The 23,953-nt window shown below is 37.7% G+C and overlaps 1 protein-coding gene across 1 annotated transcript in view; it reads right to left on the bottom strand.

Moving 5' to 3' along the window:
* cfap74 (cilia and flagella associated protein 74) overlaps positions 1–23,953 on the bottom strand; it is a 52,478-nt gene that overhangs the window by 5,193 nt on the left and 23,332 nt on the right. The window contains exons 16-32 of the mRNA XM_088937863.1: positions 23,249–23,422; positions 22,669–22,825; positions 22,206–22,309; positions 20,225–20,347; positions 19,700–19,821; positions 16,054–16,182; positions 11,200–11,287; positions 7,649–7,822; positions 6,657–6,790; positions 5,633–5,909; positions 5,079–5,231; positions 3,824–3,981; positions 3,095–3,229; positions 2,386–2,495; positions 1,860–1,915; positions 1,183–1,302; positions 415–570 (exon numbers count right to left, since the gene is read on the bottom strand). Of these exons, the coding sequence (XP_088793989.1) occupies positions 415–570; positions 1,183–1,302; positions 1,860–1,915; positions 2,386–2,495; positions 3,095–3,229; positions 3,824–3,981; positions 5,079–5,231; positions 5,633–5,909; positions 6,657–6,790; positions 7,649–7,822; positions 11,200–11,287; positions 16,054–16,182; positions 19,700–19,821; positions 20,225–20,347; positions 22,206–22,309; positions 22,669–22,825; positions 23,249–23,422 (2,370 nt within the window). The remainder of the gene's footprint in view (positions 1–414; positions 571–1,182; positions 1,303–1,859; positions 1,916–2,385; positions 2,496–3,094; positions 3,230–3,823; positions 3,982–5,078; positions 5,232–5,632; positions 5,910–6,656; positions 6,791–7,648; positions 7,823–11,199; positions 11,288–16,053; positions 16,183–19,699; positions 19,822–20,224; positions 20,348–22,205; positions 22,310–22,668; positions 22,826–23,248; positions 23,423–23,953) is intronic.

The following is a 23,953-nucleotide window of genomic DNA, read 5'->3' as shown; positions in this document are numbered from 1 at the left end:
AAAATGGAAAGGACTGTTCTGCTCAGCTAATGATGACTGGAAATGAACTGCTGTCCTCCCTTACTTGAATTTCACAAGCTCCAAAGAATCCATTCTGCCTCTAACAGATGACGTTGCTGCTTCTGAATTAAAATTGTTTTGTTAATAAATATCAATACACAGATTTGTGAAGGAAACACTGGCAAAAACCTAAGATGAAAAACAAAGCAATGATACATGGCTAAAATACAATGGGGACAAACACAACAGTTATATACAATAGCATTGTCATTAAAAAACAAGGAAGTATTAATTCAATGGTTCATCTGTCTGTCCTTCACATTCTGCTCATTTTGAAAACAATGCCTTTTTCTGTTACTATGACAATAAACTGACAGTATAACAATAAACTGTCATTTAAATGACTGTTGATACCTTAAACATCTGGGTAGCACTCTCCTTCTCTAACACATATCCAAAACTGATGAGTCCTCCTTCAACAGAGCAGTTGATAGTGGGTTGTAATCCGATACCACAGAGGTTTAGACGAAGGGTCATCTTCTTAGTTTGGATCTGCAGGGTCTCATAGTACTGAAAAAGTAACACTTATGAAGGGTTTTAAAATGTAGGAAACACTGCATTCTGACATTTGAAGAATTTATTGTGATTAATTTAATAATGAATACCATGCATCAATAAATGTTGGCAATAATTTCCATAAATTCTAATTGGAATTGCGGCTTCGGCTCTTCAAAAAAACCTTTTTGAAATACTGAAAAACCTCTGAAGCTCCCATGAAATGAAAATCATGTAACAAAGTGATTTGAAATTTTAGAGGGTTTTACCCACTCAGTTCTTTGAGTGCTTTGGTTCTGTACTGTAAGACCAATCCACTGCAGAGATAAAGCGGCTGTTACTAACTCCTGTCAAATCTACCGCTCAGTTCTCCTCTTTTCTCTGTGTTCCTGCCCTCCCAGCTCAGAACAGCTTTACAACATAAGGCCTTTCATTTAGCTTCTTCCTCAGTGTCTCAGCCTCCTGTGTATAAGAATGATACTGGATTTTTTAAACATAGCAGCAACTAGATATTCGGAGAGCAGTAACTGTGTGCAAAACTTTACGTCCTTGCTTTCACAGCGTACCTTTAATGAGAAACAAAGTGCTTGGTTTCCTTTACAATGCATAATGCAGAACATAACATACCTTTTTGCCTTGAGCGGGCCTGAAAGAGATGAGGAGGGTATGCATGGCTCCAGGTTCGAGACGCCTAAGTGCGTTCAAAAGCAGAAAGGGCCCACTGGGATCAAGATGTGATGAACTCAACTGATAAAACAACTGGCTAAGGACTATTGCTCTTTTAATATTTCATTATATTATATTAATCTATTGCTATTACAGCATGAATTATTACCAATCATGATTAATAGCTACCTTCAATAACATAACAATGCCCTTTTGGCAAATTTGTTGAGCAAACGCTGTAGGAAGTAAAGAAGCATAAAGCCAGACTTGACACAATCTAGTTCAACACAACCTAATGGTGAGCCTACGCTGTAAGAACATGGACATGGCCTTCAGAAAGAAGTCTTTTATTACCTGATAAATTCAGCTAATCAGTTACTATATGACAACAAGGTTTCATCAGTAGCTACAGTCAGTGCTTGACAGTGCTCAGTCCCATTTAAAATCTGTGCTACCCTCCTTAATTAAAAAAAGTCTGTGAGACACAATCGCCATTATCATTCCCAATCTGCTTTATCTTATCACAAGCCGAGTGTGACTCGCGTGGCTTCTGCAGCCCTGAAGCCCTTTCGATGCACAGGACAAAGAGACCTCATTCTCCAGGCACAGCTCTCCTGTGAGCTGATAACAAAGGATACATCCAGAGAGCCTTGAGAAATGTTCTGTATTGTAACCCTGCGTACTACTTTCTGGCCTTTAGAGAAAAAAACAAAGATAGAACAACAAATGAATGAATCAGATCCAGATACAGGGCACAGGAGAAATACTGAACCACCCCTTAAATTACTGATGTGTGTAAACTGTGCCCATTTTAAGTTTTTCTACGTTATAGATGTGGAAAGCCTTGTTTTCAGGTTAAGAGTTCATTGACATTCAGTCAGTTTTCCCATCACCCTCTATTTACCTGAGAACTGTTTTAATAGATACTTAGATCTAGAACTAGTAAGATTTATCCCGACTGAATTGGATTAAACATTTAAAACTGAATAGTCCACTGTTTTGTTATTGCAGTATTTGTCCTCTTAAAATACATCTTAACACATTTTTGATAGGCGTGACAAAACTAAAGATGAAATTAGGGGAAACTGTGTACAGTACCTGTATATAACACTCTCATTTCTGTTTAAAACAATGGCATCATCAAAAATATCCGTATGTTCTGACCTGTTGCCACCTCATTGAAGTTCACAGACGTCCTGCCATTGTCCGACACAACCACTAGAGGGGGCCTCACTATGGGGCAGTGCAGTTCCAGGTACAGAGTGTTGTGAGGACTATTGAACAGAGTGACGGGTCAGAGAGCTCTAGCAGTACACAGTAACCTCTGGCACAGGAAATCACAGTAAAACAATAGCTGTTTCAAGGTGGGTGCCATATCTATCCACTATCTACTGTAATGTGGCTGTTAAAATTTGATAGAAAATAGGATCTTTGACTATTTCAGTGAAGCAGGCCACAATTAGAATAAGGAACAAGTAAAGGTTTATTCCATTTTGAAAGCATAACATTTCGGCTGTGGAGGCTCCTTCGAGCCTTCACAGCCAGAGAAGGCTCCACCGCCGAAACATTTTTCTTCTCTTTTCAGCATGAAATAAACCTTTACTTGTTCCTCTGCAGCCTACGCATGCTGACACAGCTGCCTACTTGAACTGCACAATTAGAACAATATTATCATGTGCTTTAAGGATAATAGAAGGCTGAACTAGCATAGGAGGAATGGCATTGATAAACCCTTTAAAAACAGATATTTGGACATTTATAGGAAATGATCATTTTCCATTCAAATATCTGCTCTCATTTGACTGCTGAAGGAAAAAAGACTGCGAGATTCTTCGGGGTTCTGAGAAACAAGATGTTGGAGAGACAGCTCTACCTGTATTGCAGATGTTCTGGATTTTTGCTGTCTGTAGTTTCTCCACTAGCTACAAAGCAGGGGACGGTGTAGCTCTTAAAACAGTCTGTGAAAGAACGGAGCAGGGAAGTCTTAGCAGCAGCAAAGGTGTCCGACCTAAAACAACGAAAATCTTATCACTGATCACCATACCAGTACCTAAAAACCTGAATCTCAGAAGTGAAAAGTAACATTATTATGTATCCTAATTATGTGTGTAGGTACAGTATTTATATCTGTACATAGCAGCCCAATCAGAATATCTTACATTAAACATGGTCACTTCCTAAATATTTTATTAACAGTCTACTTCCAAAATATACTATACATATTTCTTGCTCTAATTAAGAACTTGGTACTCTTAATCAAGCTTAATTTAGCCTGCAAAGACAGATGAGGAAGGGTTTTATAATTATATTGCGCCTTTTATTTTAGGCCTAGAATTTACAGATCTCACCCCAATCTGTTCCAAATCTGGAAAAGTAAGCAACATTGTAGTCAGACACACTATTTCTCTGTTGACAAGGCAATTGCTGATGCACAGCATAACTGCTGATGACAAGGAGCACTGTCATCAGCAATTATGCACAGCAGAAAGCTAATGACAAAACAAAGTATAAATCTGTTATCACATTATTTCTTCAGAGGACAACAGCTAATTTTGGAAGAATACCATGACTACCAGCCAGGTGCACGGCATAAAGTACTTACTCTGGATGGATATCTCTTGGGTTGGGGGGCTCAAAGGGGCTGCAGATTTTGGGGGACACTGACACTTTGCTGGACCTCTCTTTCACCGCTGTCTTGGCAGAAGCTGGGTTTGGCTGCTTCTTCCCCCTTTTCAGTTCTGACTGAGCTTCTTTTTTACTCTGAACAAGGTTTTAAGAAAATAAGATAATGTAATTAAGCTTTTTTAGGCATAACTTATCCCCAGCAGATGTTCAACGTTTTAAAATCCCCAAAGACTCCACATCTTGCAACATGCTGTTATGATATCTCTTGAACTCTACATCCTTTTGGGTCTGATTGCCAAATTTCACAGGAGCTAATGCCAATGGAAAATTAATATAGATAATTTAATGCCTAAAACCATTATGCATGGAATATATTTTCAAAGTTTTGGTCTGCAGTAATTCTAGAAATGTACAATACTTTTAATGTAAGATCACACAAATGTAAACAATTATCAAAAAGTTCACCGACACTGGAACTTTGGAAAACACAGGTCTTGACTGAAATCAGTAGGGGTACAAGATGTTTATTAAAATCTAGATAAAGGGTAACTTCAGTCCCTATTTCTCAGACCGGTTATTAAGGAAAAAAACGGTATTACAAAATTCCTAATTAAGCACAAAATTGTGAACTTTGTGAAAGTATGGTATAGTCGTTATGTTGTCGCAAAGCCCTGGTCTCGCCATGGGCGAGAGCGAGAACATGTGAGAATTGCGACGTGAGGTGGCCCTTCCTGCTCACTAGTCACTGCCATGACTAATGTACTGCAACGTATGAGTGAGTAAGCACAGGTTGTGCAGCAGACTTTTCAACATGATCTGCATGCAGAGTTAACAAGTGAGTAGTATCTGTTGGCAAAGCCGTCTCGGAGTTAAGAGCAATATCTCTATTGGATTAAAAGAGGTATATTCACAGCCCTGCTTATTTACAATATACAGTAACAGGGTCGCTTGAAGTCACCAGATGTTTTGTTGCCTTGTTCTGAACCACAGATAATAACAGGAATGCCAGGTTGTGCATACCTGGAAATGTAATCTATTTTGTAATCTAAATTGGAGGTTTGTCCACATTACTGCATACATTTTACTTTCATGGTGGTTTGAAATGCGCTCATCAATGCCGATTCTTTCTAACCCTGAAATACAAAAATAGCCTCCAGTCATCTGGACCTGATCTGTAGATGGAACAGACAGTAAAATGCCCTGAATACAGAGAATTCAAAACCTACAATTACCTCCAGCTCTGCTCTTTTGGCACTCGCTGCCTCCTTTTCTGTTTCCAGTTCCTGCACCCGTAATTCCTCTGCGCGACACAGTAAGCGGACAGCCTCCTCCCTGATGGCCTCATCAGAGATACTGGGCCTAAAGGACACCTGGACTAAACATCTCTGCAGGCACAAACACACACACACATGGCCAGAATCAGGTACGAGAAATCAGTGCTATCCGGTTATATTTGCAACATGTAGGACTATCTTCTAGGGAACAAGTAAAGGTTTATTCCATGCTGAAAAGAGAAGAAAAGAAACACAACATTTCGACTGTGGAGCCTTTTTCGGGTGTCAATCACAGCAGCTACTTGTAGTATGTTCTGTTCCTTTTCAGGAAGTGATGGGGCCATTGTAGCTGAGAAGGTTTTCCAGTGCACCTTACCATTTGAGCAGAGCTTTCTCTAAATGAGATCAGACACAGGTGGTCGATTTTTCCTGACTTTGCTTTTAAAACAGGTTGCATCATGCTTTGTGTGATGAGCCTTAGCTGTCACTGTTTAGGAAATGATGTACTCTACCTTCCCTGGCATCACTGTTCCTACTTCTGGGGTGATGGTGATGTCCGAGTTATCTGGAATGATGAACTCAAATGACGTTGGTCCCACAGGTGCAATCTCCCCTCTGCCTATTCTTGGCACAGGGTGTGTGAACTCATTGCTGCTGGTGTGAGAATTCACCACATACAGAGTGGCAGTGGACATGTCATTCACTGCTGTTGCACCAAATTGCACTCGAGAGTGCGACAGCTCCAGAGGAGGGTGCACACCCACTGCTCTGCAGGACAGTTTGAAGTCTCTAAATGTAAAAAAAAGGGGGCAACTGTTAAAAGACATACTGTATGGGATGTTGCTAAAATTTTCACTGCGGAAAAAAATGTAGATGCAGGCCAAGTTTATGTAATTTTTTCTAACCTTTCTGATATATTGAACTTCTAAACCATGAAGAATGTACAGAACAATCATGGAAAAAATTAGAGAAGTGAGGTATTGAGGTGTAAAACATTATTCAAACCTCCGTAAAGCAAAGTAAATATTATACATATTAAGATGTTATTTTTAAAGAAGTTTGTCCCCCCAAAAAAGCAGTGCACACTTTTCAGCTGTTATACAGCTTATTAAAATGAACATATATGAGTAAAGGTATTCCACCAATACCTTTACCTTCAAGTATCTCATCAACATATTTGAATGCAAACAGGGGTAATCACTAATCGCCCACACTAATTAGCCAGTGAATTAATAAAGAAAAATCAAACTATAAAAATTATTTCTGGTCACTCACTGACTTTGGCTGGAATTACCCAAATAACAGACATTACTGGTGCAGCACCACTAGAGTAAGGTTAGGGTTAATTAGGAGGAGAATGTCCACCTCATTCTCAACCATGTAGTACAGGAGACCCCGTAAGACAAAGTTTAACAAGAGGATCTAGGTAATTCCACATTGGATACATCATATAAAACAGGAGTGCCAAATTTCAATTAAATTAAGCTTGTGATCACAGAATTGCTATTGCTCTTGAATGTGGTAGCCTGCTGTTACCTGTTGATTCCTGATTTGCAGATGAGTTCAAAACTGTATTCCCTTGCCTTTGTGGGACTGAAAATGATATCAACCTCCAAGGTCTCCAAAGGAAGGAGAGTGCCAAAGCCATCATTGGGCTGAACATCAATAAACTGAAGAAAAAAATATTATGGCAGATAGACCATTAAAGAGGATTCTTATGTTGCTTAAAACTGGGGATGACATAAAAACAAACTAAGAAGGATCATGTTTCAGATGCTACTATATTACTTTAAACTTTCTTGTGCTCAAGTTCCTTCTTTTTCATTGAGACGTTTTCCTGAAGCTCAAGTCCACGTACAGAATTATTGTTTTTTGAGCTGTACTGGATTTTTGTAAGATGCAGCACAGACTGAGGGGCTCTAGAGACTGAGACGGTGTTTAAACCAACTGGTATTATGAGAGATATTTGACAACTGGGCATGGCCAGTCTAGCTTTTATGGAGATCAGAAATATTATTATTGTGTTTCTAATATACATTTTCCCCAAATGTGTCCCTTTCCCTAACACAACATGAACTGTAACAAAGGAGTCTGTTCATGCTGTCTTAGGGTATAAAAGCATGAAGAAAGTCCCTATGCTTTAAGAACCGAGGAATGAAAGAACATAGTGTCACTTTGCTAGCTGTCTGGATGGTGTCCTGTAATAAAATTAAACTGAACTGCACTGCAACTTCTTGCATCCCTACATAACCTCTCCTCATGAAAAAAGTCTATGTATCTGTAGTACCATTATAGTTCACCTAGATGGGGCTCTAAATCTAGCAAATTCAAAAGGCTCTACCTACACATTAACATGTATTTCATGATAGTGCACGTAACAATTTAAAAATCTGGGTACATTCAACAAACAGCACATCGATAATTACAGTTCGGAATAATTAGACCCAGCTTCTTGAAAAAACTCAGCAATCAAGGCACAGTGCTAGTTTAGGTTATAAAACTGTCTCTGTGCAGATATAGTCTCTTACCTTTGGGATTCCGACAAACCCAAAATCCTGAGGGAGAAGGGAATGGTTGCTGAGGAGGACACTAGTCCAGACTGACTCATAGATGGAACAGTGGCCAAAATCTAACCCTTTCCTTCCAAACTCCAAGTCGGATGTTGTGACAACAGCGTGGACTGTGAATGGTACAGGATGGGCCTGAAACACAAAAGTATTTGCATTCATAAAGCCTCTCATCTTTTGGGACAGACTAAACTTTATGCACAAACCTGTAAATTAATAGCACTTAATGGAAACAAACCAGAATAAATGACTTTCGTGTTCAAAAAATGATTTCAGACTCTTAACAATACATTCAGTTTAAAATTCAGTTAAATATCAATTCAGATTTTGGCATCACGTTAAAGTTTCTGTTTTAGCAAAGTACTCATCAAAGCTGGCAACACAGACGAACCGTTTTGTCTGCACAATCTTTTCATTTCAGAAATGACATGCATGTACTTTGCAGTGAAACAAAAACAGCAAAAAAGAAAAACAACCTTGCTGTGTCGCAGCGTGAATGTGACTCACAGTGAGAGGAACTGTGATCCAGCAGTTAAAAGGCAGTCTTTCAGAGACCAAATCCACCAACCGTATGGCACTCTGTCAGACATGACAGGCCTGCTTATGAGCTCAACACCAGAGGCAATTCAAATTCTAAAATATCCTAATTGCTTTCAGAAAGCTGAACAGTCACATTTGTCATTTAACTACTGTACTTTTAACAATGTTACCCAAGACACATGTTTTTCACTGGTATCAGGAGCCACATGACTCAGAAAAGTCTAGCATATAAAACATCTTGTATTTACTGACTATATTAAATCCCTGGACCAGGAAATTCCATAAACAAGCAAATAAAAAACACATATTCTTGTCAAAGTAGTTTTTATACCATGTTTTTTGGTCCTAAAACTGCTATTGAGTTTCAAGATCTTATAGAGCAAAAAAAACCCACACATTTAGTGGTTGAAATATCAACAGATTCCTAAAAAACTCAATAAATAGATTAATAGATCTCCAATAATGTCACATCTCCGAGCTCCCTAATAAGGTGTCTCTGCTGGGTATTTGCTGGAGTCATCTAGGCTAGGATTGCTGATCTCTTCCACACAGTGTGTAAGCTCACTGATTCTCAGTCACTGCTGTGAATGACTCAAACCTGGTTTAATTACTTCTGAGGAGCCCTGCAAAAAATTCAACCTTGTTTACTCATCATTTTCAGATTCAGAGCTCCAATGCTGATGCACGGTTGCACCTGAAATGTACACCGGGGTGAATGCCAGGCTGTGGAGCTCAAGGACAGGTGTGAACTCTGCAGGTGTCTCCTGGCCTTATGAAATTTTGGGTCATGAGGCAATGAGGTCATCCAAACGCCAGCCTCTCGCACTGTTGAGATGGGCAGGGTGGCATTTCTAAGCCAAAGGAACTCTCTAATCCTGACAGCAGGACTCACAAGGGTGGTGTAAGATTCAACCAGCTTTTAAAACAAAGAAACTAGTCATATATGAAAAGGTAAACCTTATAGATTCCGTTGCATAAATATAATTGATAGGGATTAAAAAATATGAATATTGTGATCCACAGGAGGGTGCTATTTCCCACAAACTGTCAGGCACAGCATTGTGTTATTAGTTTCAAATCAAAATAGAAAGTTAAAGTTGGAATAAAGGCAGAGAAAATGATGTATACTCCAAAGCGTTCTTTGCCTGTAACTTCATTTTTTTTACATTTAAATATTCCTGTTTTATGGCTGTGGTGAAAGTTGTTTTAAATTTAAAAGTGCTTTTTGAGACATACTTCATAATTTGCAAATGTGAAACAGTTGAATTTCAATTTTATAATAAAACATGATCCAAAGGAACAGTATTTAAGAAAGCATGTCAATTCAACTAGATCCACTTGTAGCTTTCAAATTGTTAGTTTTGCCCAGAAAACAAAATGTTAAAGGTAAGAAGAGGGTAAATGTTTCATGTCAAAATCTTCTGTTTAGAATATTTCACTATAAGCACACATAGAAGGGACTGGATGCTTCAGAACCAAGTGGGAGAATTTGCTGCATATAAAAAGAGAAACAGCATTAATAATAGATAGTATTTGGCATTATACAAAGATTTAAAGGAAGTCTCCGGAGTAATCACTGTGCTCAATAAATCTGCAGTTTCTGATAAGTAAGCAAACTACATTCAATCCTTATTATGGAGTCTGTGTTATGTTGTATTGCTGAATTACATTTGTAGCACATGGGGCACTTTAAAGTGCAAACTGAAGACATACACCCTCCCACAGGATGGAGAGGAGCAATATATTGAAAACCTTCAAACAGATGAAAGGGGCCATGGACCAGGACTCCGTATGGTAGCAGTGGGAAGGCAGATCTTTAACTCTTTAACGTTTTTACCAGATACTGTAGGTGTATGGTGACCAGTATTTATGGATTAATTAATTGTTCATATTAAAATGAAAAAAAAATGTTATTCCCCTGTTCTTTTTTAGCAATGGAATATTACCTGTCTGCAGTAAAACACTTACAGTACATTTTCTTAAGAACATAAGAACGGTCAAAAACAAGGACATTCCATCTAGCCCATTTGAGAGTTGTGAATTGATCCAAGGATCTCATCCAGCTTCTTCTTGAAAGATATCAGGGGGTCTGCATTAACAACATGGCAGGGTAGCTTGTTCTGTATTCCCACAACCCTTTGGATAAAGAGGTGTGTCCTGTTCTCGTTTCAAAATGCACTTCCACACAGTTTCCACCTGTGTCCTCATTCTTGTGTGCTCATTCTGAAGAATTTTGGTAGGTTGGGCTTGTCAGTGCCTTTGAAGATTTTGAATACTTGTAACAGAACCCTTCATAGTCTTCTCTATTCAAGACTAAGAAGGTTCAGTTCCTTCAGCCAATCAGTGTAGGACATTCCCTTAAGCCCTAAAATGTGTCTAGCTGCTCTCTGACAGATTCCAGAGCAGCAATATCTTTTCTTTAGAGTGGTGACCAAAACCGTACACAATAATTTCACCATACTGCATCTTTCAGGCTGAGATAGAACAGAATATTCTGTGCACACTGAAGAACTGTCCGTGGATGACAAACAGTTTTATGTGGAATGGTCAATTATCAGTAGTTGTATTACTGGACAAACTTGCCATTAGAACCACTGAAACCCAGAAAAGTTCAAAATACAAGAAAGTTTAAAATGAAAAGCAAAGCAGAAAAAAGGCATCCAAAAGGTTAAACAATATAAAAACAACCTTCATTACCATGTGCACCTCATTAGTGCTAACAAAATAACTGCCCTCTTGGGATGGTGTTTTAATTTGGCCCACATGCATTAAGTTTATTAGTCTTTTGCAAGTAATTGTTAAAAGACTTCAACAGGAGTTGAGCAAATGAAAATCAGCCAGTGTAATGAATGAAGAAAAGGCTTCACCTGAGTGGAAAATGAGCATTTAATAATGAGCAGTTTGATGCCTTTTTAATATCTCCCTGTTCCAGATGATGGTAAATGGCTAATGAGGATGAGAGTGCTACCAACCTGATCTGCCACCTGTATCATCATAGGGACTTCTAGCACACCTGTCTCTTTATCAAAACACGCCCCTGCATCATCTGGCAAGGAATGTCTAGAGGAAACAAAGAAAGAAAACGGCATTGTTATAACACTAGGTTATAATTTGCTGGTGTTGTGCTTAAAAGAGATCACAGAGATCCCTCGAACACAATCCTTAATTAAATGCTTGTAGCATAAGCACACATACAGTTTTTGCCCAGGAATTCAATTACATCCTTATATACACAGTACCTTCCTAAACATTAGAACTAAAATACAATTCTAAAACGTACCCTTCTGAAGAGAAAAACAAATATCTAAGGCTGTACAACAGGCAGGAAAATGTGTCTGATACATTACAATTAGTGCTTGCTTTCCACCTCTATTACAAGTTATGCACCTTTTGATGTCTTTTTAATTATTTTTTTCTTGCAATTGTTTTCTCTTCTCGGCTGGTTTCATTAAACTATGCTCTTTCGTGGATTGTAAGGCTTTTGATAATTCAATAAAAACGATAACTCTAACACAAGACAACAGTGCAGTCAGGGTACCACAGCCAGAATGGCTTCAGGGAGAACTATATGCATTACAGTCTCAGCCAGTGGAGCTGAACAACTAAATGGAATCTAATGAGTGGATGGAAAGCTGAGCAGCAATGCTACATACAAGTGACTAAAAACCCAGTTAGGAGTGTTTGAGAGGACTGCAATCAAGCAATCCATTTCAGTGTTCTGACTGCTCAAAAGAACTTCTTGCGTTAGTTACAGTGTGGAAGATTGGTCAGGCTTATTAAATCATGGCCACAAATGAACTGCAGTTTCAGCCACAGGAGAGACCTGCACTCTGTCTGTGCTGTAGCCATGGTGATGTCAGTAAAATGCATGATCAAAGCAGGGCAGGAGCCTCACAACAATCCATCAGATTATATCATTTGATTAAGTGCTACAGAAATGGGTCCATAAATCTCTGGTGTTTGTTCCACTGAGAAATGACATCTTTCAGTGCATACCACAACTTAAATGAAGCTAACAAAAAATGAAACCTACAAAAAACAATGAATCAATTAAAAAGCGAAACTAGGACATTATTTTTGGCAGAAATAGTGTTTCTCATTCATTACTTACACAAATCCTACAACAGTTACTGACACTTGAAAAACTTTAATGCACAGAAAAAGTTGTTTTTAACTGGAGGGTTAAGAGACATGCATTTGCACTGGTAGGTTTTTGCTTTCTGGAGCTGTGTGTAAGGGTGTGGTTGTTAGCATTTCTTGCATCACCTACTCATTTGTAACTAGCAATTCCAAAGAACACCATTTTTAGTTACAAACACCCTTCTTTTATTTATTTTTTGGTGGTGGACCAAATTTACATCTGGCTCTTTGGAAGACAAACTTCAGTGAGTGTCCACCTCGATTCTCCAGTCTTACGCCTGCTATATTACTTTGTAGCTCTGACAGACCTGAGACCATATTTAGAGTTCATGGACTTTTTCTACTGACAGGACTTTTTCAGCATCACACAAAGTACCTTCTACAGTAGCTGCATTTAACAAGCAAAAAAATCAAAATATAAAATGTGTTCTTTATTATGTCAATTAAATGGACATAGATACACTGAAATTTTGTCTTTTTACAACCTCCTCGGCAGGACAATAATTTTCCCGGTGTCATATTTTTGCGAATAAATGTTAAAATGTTGAAATGCAGCACTTTTGCTGATCAGAGGATGAACATGACACCTGGACGGGTAAATCAAACAGCACATAAACAGTTCACTTAAACATTGTGAAGCCAAACTCCTTTGAAGCCACTGTCAATTGTTTGGTGAAACTCCTATTGCATGAAAACTTAGTTGTGTAAGTCAATGGCCTTATGTGATTTTAATCACGTTTCCAGACGTTGGGGGATTCTAAATAACACCAAAGCACTTTAAAACCCAATTATACTTAAAAGATCTCTGGAAGCCTGTTGCTACCATTGCTTTGAGTTTATCCCGCAGTTCTTTCAAATCCAAATAATTCGACTGTTGGAAAAGGTTTGTAAGGTGTCTTCTAAAGGAGAACAAAAACAGCTTAGTTAGCAACACACATGAAGAAAATCATGGACTAACTCCCAGTGTGTCTGGTGGAAAGCAGGATTCGTCTTTTGTTTATTGTCATATACTGAGACAGTCGCTGAGGCCTGACACTAATTTTAATTTATTAACAGAATCCCTTGTTCTTTGCTAATGGAATCTCTGCTGGAGCTGGACACTTGAATTAGCTTGGCTGTGGAAAGTGGAAAGTCCTTGTAGGACAGCAGAAATCCCATCTGTCTGGTCAATGTTTGGATTGAGCTGGTTTCAGATTTGGCTCAATTTCCTTTTCAACTGTGGTCTACATCTACTTTTTAACTCCTTACCATCTAATGGGATATTTGATATCTCTGTACAACGTCACCATTGATTTGTGCCGAAAATCACGTAAAAATCTTTAATTAATTTGATTAATATGTTCTTTGATTTGCATTATTCTAATAGGGCCCTCGGCCTTCTTAAAGGCACTAAGAGAGAAACATTCATTGATTGCAGGAAAAGAACTTCAATAGGAATAGAAAACAGAGTCACAGGGACCTAAATTCCTGAATTAATTAACTAAAGAAGAACTTGAAACTGATTTGCTGCAAGATAAGAGTATAAGTATGCATTTATATATATTATGAGATTGTTACCTGTACTTTGCAACACAAATACATCATTTTATCATTTTCCTTGATATGTTTGAGTAACAAAATAAACAGCTGTACAATTTGCAATATTTTCAGTCTCATCTGAAACAACTGAACACTTGTTTAAATTTATTTTGACACCACCTATAGATCAGGCCCAACACAATTCATAGAAAACATCTCCATATATATACATACGAGTGGAGTTCAACCCTTTTGGATATAAATCCTCACCATGCCATACATAAGGCATTTAGAATTTTTTTATCACATTTATCTCATATGTAAAGCCTTTGGTTTCAATGAAAACAGTGATCATCAAAGGGGTTATAGAAAGGATTAAGACAGAATAACACATTTCCAGCATGTGTAAAAAAAATCTTCTTTTGAAACTTGCTTTAAACAAAAAAGCAATCTTAAAACACTTTAATTTCACACTGGTTCAGTTTTGCTTACTTGTGCTGCTTATTACAATCCCCAGAAGTAGAATCCCAATCTGAAAGCTAATCAACAGCACGCTCTTTGCTGACATTAATAGAGACATGGATGCATTTTCTTAATTATTTTCTATTCAGGTTAACCCAACTCTATGAGCTCAGGAAAAATAATCAGATGATAGCAAACAATTGCTTTAGATAAAAGATGTTAAAAAGCACATCTTCAGCAAAAACAAACTAGATATTAATTAATTATATACACTCATTATGCACATCAAAATGATGATGTTCCTTTTTTACTTGGAGCTATTCTAGCCTATTACAGCAGACTTTTTGGGCATTATAATAAAGGTGGGATTCTCAATTCATTCACTGAGGAAGAGTATGAACCCATGAAGATTTCATGACTCCATAATGAAACTAATAAACCTTAAACAATTAAGATAAAATAATCAAAGCTAGATTCTGCAGTCTTGAGACTTACATTAATCTTGGCACAGTGTTTTCTGCCTTTTTGAGCTGCAGTTCAGTGCATAGTGGAACAATACACTATATTATAATGAAAAGCATATTGTACTTCCTTTCCAAAAGAATACATTTACTGTTTCTATATGCCAATGCAAAGGTATGGAAAATCCATAAATTAAGGGCTCAAAACAACTCTTACAGATAAAAAAGATGGTCTTAAATTGGAAACATTATTAAGAACCATATTTCAGATTTGTCTAATGTATTTATTTTAATACTTATTACGTATTTATACATTTTTTATTGAATCGTAAAATATGATGAACTTTGGTATATACAGGTATGTATGTACAGGTGGATGCACAACATGTGTAAATCATGCATGAAAGTTGACATAAATAAAACAGCTTCTATGCTGAAATTGGAGGAAGAGGAAGTAGTGTTGTAATTCCTGCCTAATCCACATCCCAAAACCCACCACTCCATGAAAGCTGATTACTGCCGTCTGACATTCTGCTCATGCCTGCATGCCCAGTATTAACACAACAAGGTACAGAAAAGAGACATCTTTGTCATATGAAGTCACTGCACCAGAACATAGACCTTATTCATATGCCTCAGTGCTACACAGAAAAGAACTTGCCACCCCATTCTGTTCAATACTGTCCCGTAATCTAAAAATAACTCTTCCTTTCTCTACCTGTTTCTAATTTGAATATGTCGCTCAGAGGTCTTTAAAGTCTTAATGGCACTGAGTCTGTTAAATGTTCGGGATTTTGTGAAGCTGTAAAGTTTTTTTTTTTCAATTAGGAGAGAAAAATGTGAACCTCATAAATTATCATCTTGGATTTTATGTTATATGTGTTATTATTAATTCATCTTAGTGCTTAGGTTGTCCTTCCCCAAAACCACACTTAACATTATGTACTTTACCCACATTTTACAGTACTGTCTAGATTTCAAAACAGGGGTATAAAAAAAGCCACATTTGTAGATGCCTTAACAACAAATGAAAGCTTGTTGTTTCCATTTTCCTTACTAAAAAAAGGAAAATATAATTTAAAAAGTTGTGTCAATAATAACCAACCAAACAACCAATATGAAGGAAGTTTCATAGTTAGAACAGCGCCTCAAGATTTCGAAACATTTGAAAGGGTTAATAGCAGCGAAGCTGAAATATTAAGATGTGTTTTTAAAATCTGGTCTTCTCTGCAAGATGCCAATTACCTGGGCAGGAATTTGAGCTGCACATTGAAGGTTGATTGAGCTTGGATGTACCCTGTCTTAGGAAGTATTTCTAAGTGGTTCCGAAGTTCCTTGCAAACCACAAAAGTGAGACGAAGAGCCGTGCTGGACCTGAAACACAGTAGAGAATGCTAATGTGAAGGTGACCATTGAAAGACTTACTGTGTAAAGTGGTTGGTGCACATACATCTGATTCACTGTGGCTTTAGTATTCAGGGTCCCAGTGCCGAGACCATGATGAGACAAGTGAATAAAACATTTTATTTAACCACATTTTCAATTAGATATTTCAATTTTAATGTGGAAAATGTGGTTAAATGTGGAAAAAAAATGACATATGATATTTTTGAAGAAACTGCCAACAAATTAAAAAAAAACAGCTGATCATAAATCACCTCTAACTTTTATTTTTTTAAACAGTCATCATCATCATAATATTAATGTTACCTTTCAAATAAACCACTTATGATCATTAATCATTTGTAGAAAGAGCTGTACAACTGTCATGATCAAAGAATGTTATGGTTTGAGTTGCAGTCACTCTGTGATATTGAGAGCACTGTGTCCTTTGCTGAGTTGCTGGATAATTTGAAAACTGAGTCCCAATTTTTTTGTTCTCCTAGAATGTAAGTGACCCAATTTTAATAGACTCCCACAGATGGTTCTCCCTGTGGCAAGGACATACAAGGAGCTGGTGATATAAATGGATCTTTACCATTGGGATTCTTCATGCAAAGTCCAACTACACACATACAATACTTGCAAAGGACTTCACACAGTGCAGATGCCACTCCAGCAACAGGATGGAGGACTGTTGCAATTTGATTCATTTCTGTGTTTTGCTGTTAAAATGGACTCATTGATTGGCTTTCAAGCTGTTTTAACCTCTGATGTCAGTAGTGTACCCACAGGCTGATGCCTTCTGAAAAGTGACACTTGTGGCAATTATGTTTAAAAGCGTGAGGGACGAGGACAATGAAGGTGGTAGGGACCCAGGCAGTAAAGGAAAAAAGAGCGTACAATACCATGCATTGTGTGTGGCACATTTCCCTGAGTTTTTCTACATCCCAATTTAGTATGACCACACTAGAAGCTATACCTAACAGACAAACCAACAGCACTTAACCACAAGCCTCACCTCAACCGCACCACACCTGAGTGTGGCTGAGGTTTCTGTTTAACCTACAGTTTGTATAGGACCGCAGGCAAACATTAAGAAAATACATATGATAAAAAAAACTAAATGAGTGGGCTAACTGTAACAATATGGATTGTGCCAATCTATTTTAGTTTCCATTGGTATCGTTCATTGTGTGTTTAAAAGAATCGGAAATGCGCACATGAAAGGATACTCCAATTGTTAAATGCTTACTTGCGTTGTACTGTATGAAACAGCTATGTAGTTTAATATTACAATCTAGTTTGCCTTCAGCCCCTTGTTTTATACCAGCTGCCAAGTATACCCTCAACCCCTTACTGTGCTAATGTCCACCCCTGGTTAAAAGCTCCAAGGCTTCCAGGGTACACTGGTGTCACTTTCCATTCCCACTGTGGGTCTAAAAGCTGTCAGTCCAGATGGCAGACTGAGCTGCTTTCTCGGCAGCACATTCCCCCAAGCAGCCCTGGGCCTGGTTTGAAATGAAACCCAGAGAGCCGGTGTGGATAATTACTCAGCACCCTCTCTACAGTCATTCATAACTGGGGAGTAAGGCGATTAATTTGGAAAATCAAAAATAGTGCCAACCTGTTTAGGAGGGGTGGGGCGGGGAGTTGGGAAGGCTGGAGAGAAGGAGGATATTTTTAAAATTCTATATTAAGAGTTGAGCATCTGAGCCTCTCAGGAGCCATTTCAAAAACATCGAAATAGGATTAAAAAGGATAGCCAGGTGTTAGAGATACTTATTCTTCTCTGTTCTTCACTGTTCAGCCAACATTAGGTCAGGCACAGTCTGTTTTAATGATAATCAAATCAAATATTTATGGGATGCGTTTTTAAGATTCTGCTTTCATAGACATCTGCTAACTGCTTTTGAACATTTTCAGAAGAATTATATCAGCTGATACTTTTGTTACATCACCTCTGTATGTGCATATTTAATTTAAGTAGTTGCAATAACCTCTTCCGTTCTGGAAAATAATATATTAATCTTTCCACATGTTCTTTTCTTAGATCGAATAATGCAGTATTTTGCATCAAAACATTCAAGTTTAATTTGCGTAAAACCCTAGAAGGGGCATGTGGGCCTGGTGAACATGAATTTTTGGAAGATTCCAATGCCTGCTGTGTTGCATCTGTTTTGTCAGACATACAGACTAGGGCTGGACTGCTCACAGTGCATGAGTGGGAACGCCTACCTCAAAAACCGCAAGAATCCTTTCCTTTCAGGTGGCTTTTCAATCTCATATTTAAAATCAAGAATCTTTTTTTCCAGAAACAAGAAACGTAAATTATTGGAAATAAACTACATGAGAATAAAATGTTTTGTTATTAGGAGCGTATGATCCTTATGACAAAAGCAATCTATTTATTCAGTGCAGATGTCAGTGTTTTGAATGAAACCTGTCTATACATAACGTGCTAGGGTGACAACATGAAACATGCACCTCTTCCTTATTAAACCATGTGTGCTCAGAATGATTTTCGTGTGTGAGAGCACATGGTACACAGATGTACAAAGCCTTTCAGTGTCCACTGCTGTTGTCCTTTGCAACACGTATCCCAAGGTCTCAACTTTCATTGTGCCACAAAGTAAAGCTTTTACAGCAGGCTTCATAGGAACATTATATATTTATTAGCAGACTGCATATAGATAAGTCTGCAACAAAATTGACTTGATATCAACACACAGGAACACAGGACAGAGGAGGGGTGTCTGGGGAAAAATCAAAACTTTTTAAAACCAAATTCAAGTTAATTTGCAGCTGCTCCTGTCATCTGATTTGTGGGATAGATGAACAGTACCCTATTGTCCTTCATGCTTTCAGGCACTATTACTTCCTACAAATGTGTAATTGAGCTCCAGATGGTACCTGCTCTTTGATGCACTATTCCAGGTTCCCCTGACAATAAGGGGGGCACAGGATAACAAAAAAATAAAGTCATCCAATTGTTTTTATAGGTTACGACAAGTACTTAACTGAACAAGTAACGCGACATTTTAAATGAACGATTTTTTAATAGCTCCTAAAAGAAATCCTCATTTAAATTCATTTAATATTTATGGAGCCTTACAAAAAAAAAATCCAAACGTGCAAACAGCTATGGTAAATGTTTGGCATGAAAAGAAATACATTATATGGGTGGGAGTAGGTTTTTTTAAAAACGATATAGTATATACAAAAAAAAGTAATTAGAAAATAAAGCAAATAATCTTATTTCAAAACTACACTGATGTCTATTTTGACATCTTTTTTTCCATAAATCATTCATTTTGTTATATTACAATGAAGATTAAGCATCTACAAAAAGAATATGATGACAGGAAGACATTCAATATTTGAATCATACGTTATAGGAAACTCAACATATAAAACATCTGATTTGTTTATACGGCTTCAAATAAAGTCTGTGAGGACAAATATTTTTTTCTTTCAAGAAAAGAGGAACATCCAAGGCTAATAGACTTACCTACTATGCACAACAATGCTGTCTTGATAAAGGCGGTCATACATGCAAATCTTTAAGTCAACATTTGGCTGTGCAACCCAAACAGGTAAATCTATGGCAACCCCTCGTACTGTAATGGGAATCTGAAATTTAGGGAAAAAATGAGTTAGTTGTAAGTTGACTTTACAATGTAACTGTACTAAAAAATGCAATTTGAAATGTTTTGGAAAAAGAGTAACTATACTGTATAGATGTGGCACACAAATGTGCGCTGACCCATTTTGAGCACCATAGCTAGAATGTTTTCATAGATAAACATTTTGAGTCCTTAATTAAAAAAAAACTTCAAAACTAAGCTCCAGAATGTGATAAAGAGTACAAGGAAGGCAGAATAAGAAAAAAAGCCAGGGAAATAAACTAAACTGTACATAATGATGTTAAACTTGTTAGGTTACCAACAGACTGTTAACATTCATGTCTATGACTCTTCCTATACAGGAAGATGCTAAGGGCCACAGCAAATACAATCACCACATGTCCACTTACAGGTTGTGCGCTGGGGTCAGAGAACCTGATATCAAAGGCCATCTGAACGTCTCCTGGAATTGTGGGAGTGAAAATGATTTGCAGTTTGATACAGGATAATGGACCAATTTCACCTTCCCGGACCTGGAAGATGGACAAAACATCACATAAGAAAATTACAGAGAAAGCTTCCATTCCTTGGATTTTTGTGTTTTTAAGGAAACAATTCTACTTCTACAATGTTTTGATTTAAAATTCATTTCAGAATGTGTAGACTTTGCTGACAAAAAGGTTCAGGCCATTAGCGCCCCCTTGAATTACACAAATGAAGCAACTTCAAACTGGCATACAGTAAATACTCTGGAGAAGTGTGTCTGACGCGAGGCAAATTGCACTTCCAGTTTAGGAAAAGAGACAACATAGAAAGGAGAGATCCAAACACCCTGAAAAAGCATTAGGTTTATTAATGTGTTTCAGAAAGCAATGAAGGTCACAATTACACAGACTGTCTCCCATAGGAAGAGCTCAGTGTCATAAAGCTTCACATCAGGAGACTCCATTAGGAAGAAGTTACACACCCAGAATGGAGATGAAGCATGTAAACACCATCATGTAATGCATTAAGTGATTAATTGAGTGGCATCTGCTGGCAGATGGATACTGTATCTAGAGTCTAAAGTGAAGTGCAAGACTGAAGACTTTGCAAACTACATTTCCAAACTGCACTGCACTAACATTTCAAAAAACCTGTCCAAAAGAATTTAGAACTAGCGTCACATGGGGTATCTATTCATGCAGTGAGTTACGTAAGAAATCCAGGTCCTGGATCTGTAATGCAAACCCTGTGCATGAAAAATTCAAAATAAACCATGAGAGTTTTAAGGAATTTTGACAACCTAAGTAAGATGGATCTTTCCTTAACTTGACAGCAAAGTCCCAGTTCAATTTTATAAACACTTGGGAAGAAAATAAAAGTGAATTATATATAATGTGACATCATGATATAAAAATAGTTTTGATGAATTGTATGTAATACATACAACTGACAAACTAAATTATCTGATACCATGTCATAATCAGCCTACTTAATCTTCTGCCACTCTCAGTGATAAATCATCTTCATTATTCAATTCTAAAAGTATAATTATGAGGATGGTTGTTTTAAACAAGATGATGTTTGCTCAGAGACATTAGGATTTTTTTAATTGACAACTGTATATAATCCCAATAATCCCTTCAAAGAATCCTAGGCATCAGCTTCCATTTAATCTTCTTGAAGTGGAATTCTGGAAAGAGCTGCCACAATCTACCCTTCCAGACGACTCAAAATTATTAGCAGAATGTTACCAAACTTCAGCATCACACTAACCAATGGAGTTCCCACATTTGATTTTAATAATGAATGATTTAGTGCCCAGCTGTATTTTTAGCCTGAAATTCTGATCCAAGTTTTTTCCATATAACAATATGTAATGGTTTGTAATCTAATCACACTTGTAAATAAATATCCAGGAAAGTGTTCAATATATACTGTATTAATTCCTAATTTATAAAGAGTGGCTTAAACATTTTGATGCAGTTGATAAGTTGTAACTCTCAGTGGCACATTTTATTTTGTGCTTCAGTAATGCTGTGAGTGTCTGGAAATGTTGATTGTCCTGTTCTCAGTCTGCAGACAGTGTGAAGTTTAAAATAATTGCCCCACAGAAAACACCAACTTGCTCTTTATGTTTCCAGCTCATAGATCTTCAACCTGAGAATCCCTCGCTTTGCAATCCTGCTTCATCTCTCATTCAAATTGTATCTTTTTAATGTGTTTGTTCATATAAAATTGAGTATGTATACTTCTACATTTTTCTGACCAATTTCTTTTTAATTCTGAAAACTGTATGAATCCATCTATGCACAGGTGAACTTGTTGTAGTGACCGGACTTCTTATTTTCTAGAGGTAATCTGTGCAGTGTACACTCTAAGACATACTGTATGCAGTACAGTTCCTACCTCTCCAGGTTTAATCTCACTTGTCTCCACAACACCCCATTTGCCAGACCCAAGCAGCTCTGCTCCACCGTGCTCTGCAGAAGGAGCTTCTTGGTCCTTCAGCTCTGTTTAAGAAATAAGAAATAAAAGGAGAAATACATAATTTAGAACATAATAGACTTAGGAACATCCATCCTTCCGTTAACTGCTTTATCTTTACACAGGGTCACGGAGAGCTAGAGACTAACTCTGGATGGGATGCCAGTCCATCGGAGGGAAATTCAGAGATGCCGAATAACCTGGGCTGCATGTTTTTGGACTGAGAGAGGATCGCAGAGCACATGGAGAAAACCCAATCAGAACAAGACAATGTGCACAGACAAGGGTGCAAGACAATAGTGTGAAACCCCTTCCTTACCATGAAGCCTAAAAAACATATTCCTTAGATCTGAAAAAACACAACTAGCTGATTTTGTTCACATGCCTTTACCAGACGTTTCTCTCTCTGTGTAAGAAGACACTGTCCCATTGGTAGGTTTCTGATTCTCTTCTGCTCTGTCACAGTCTTCCCCAGAGACCTGTTGCAGAGATGTTTCTTGTCCTTCTGAGATGACCTCTGCACTGGTGACCTCCTGGGAAACCTGACGGATTGTAAGAAATATGAAAATACAGTACTGCCTTCAGACCAGGTATGGATCTGGGGGTATGATATGTACTTTTCAATTAGCGACATTCTTAAGATTTGACATCTAATTCAAACAATGTAATTGAAGTAATTAGGATATAAGATGTAATGTTGAACTTGAGATCCAGACTTAATCATTTCTGCTTCGAACAGTCAACAAATTAAGCTATACCCCTCATTTTAATTTTACTTAAAATCCGGCGGATCAGCCAAAAACCCAGTGGATTCTACATCTGCTTATATGCAACAAAACTATGTATTTTATGGTCTGTTGTCCAGTTCAGACAGAAAGCGGATCAGTTCTGAGACTTTCCAAGGGGAATCCTGATGTTGGGCTGTGCTGTTGGACACACACTCGATATGATGCCCAGATTCTCACCTCTGGCTCCAAGGAGAAAGGCTCTGATACAAGCTGGACTGGACCAGAGTCTGACGATGGAACAAGAATGAAGTGTGTTCCCAGGGTCCCACGGTTGGTCAGGGTGATTACCCGTGAAATTGTCTCACCCACCACATGGGTACCGAAATCAATGAGGCTGTTATCAACAGCCAGCTGTGAGAAGTAGAAGACAGATAATGAGAAATCTCTCACTGGGCTCAAAAAAATACATATACTGATTCAACAGCCTGCTGAGGGACACATCACTTATCGTAAAGGGATCCCTCCCGAGTATTCAGATGAAGGTACTTGTTGTTCGCTCAAAAGACTAATAAAGAGATACCTTTTACTAGCATAGATTCTTGCAATTTTGTATTGTTTCTTATTCAGAAGGGAATATTATCATTATATTGCCAGTGCATAATGACTGTTTGAAAAAATGACTTGAGAAGAGCATTACTCAAGACAAAATGCTTTTCTGCATCACATAATTGCCTTAAAATCTTTAAAAGTACCAAACTGTTTTAAGAGGAGTGCAGTGATAGAATTGGTTGTGCTAACTGTCAGTAGTGCAAACAGCTGCAAAAAAACATACCACCATCCCCCATAACCTAATGCTAAAATAAGTTTTAAATTTGAAACTTGAACTTAAACATAACCAAGAATCCTTTGATCCAATATTAATATGATAGCAAGGCAGGAGCT

This window comes from Atractosteus spatula, chromosome 20 (genome assembly GCF_055471065.1).
Source record: "Atractosteus spatula isolate fAtrSpa1 chromosome 20, fAtrSpa1.hap1, whole genome shotgun sequence".
NCBI lineage: Eukaryota > Metazoa > Chordata > Actinopteri > Semionotiformes > Lepisosteidae > Atractosteus > Atractosteus spatula.
This window is presented reverse-complemented; position numbering and strand designations above follow the sequence as displayed.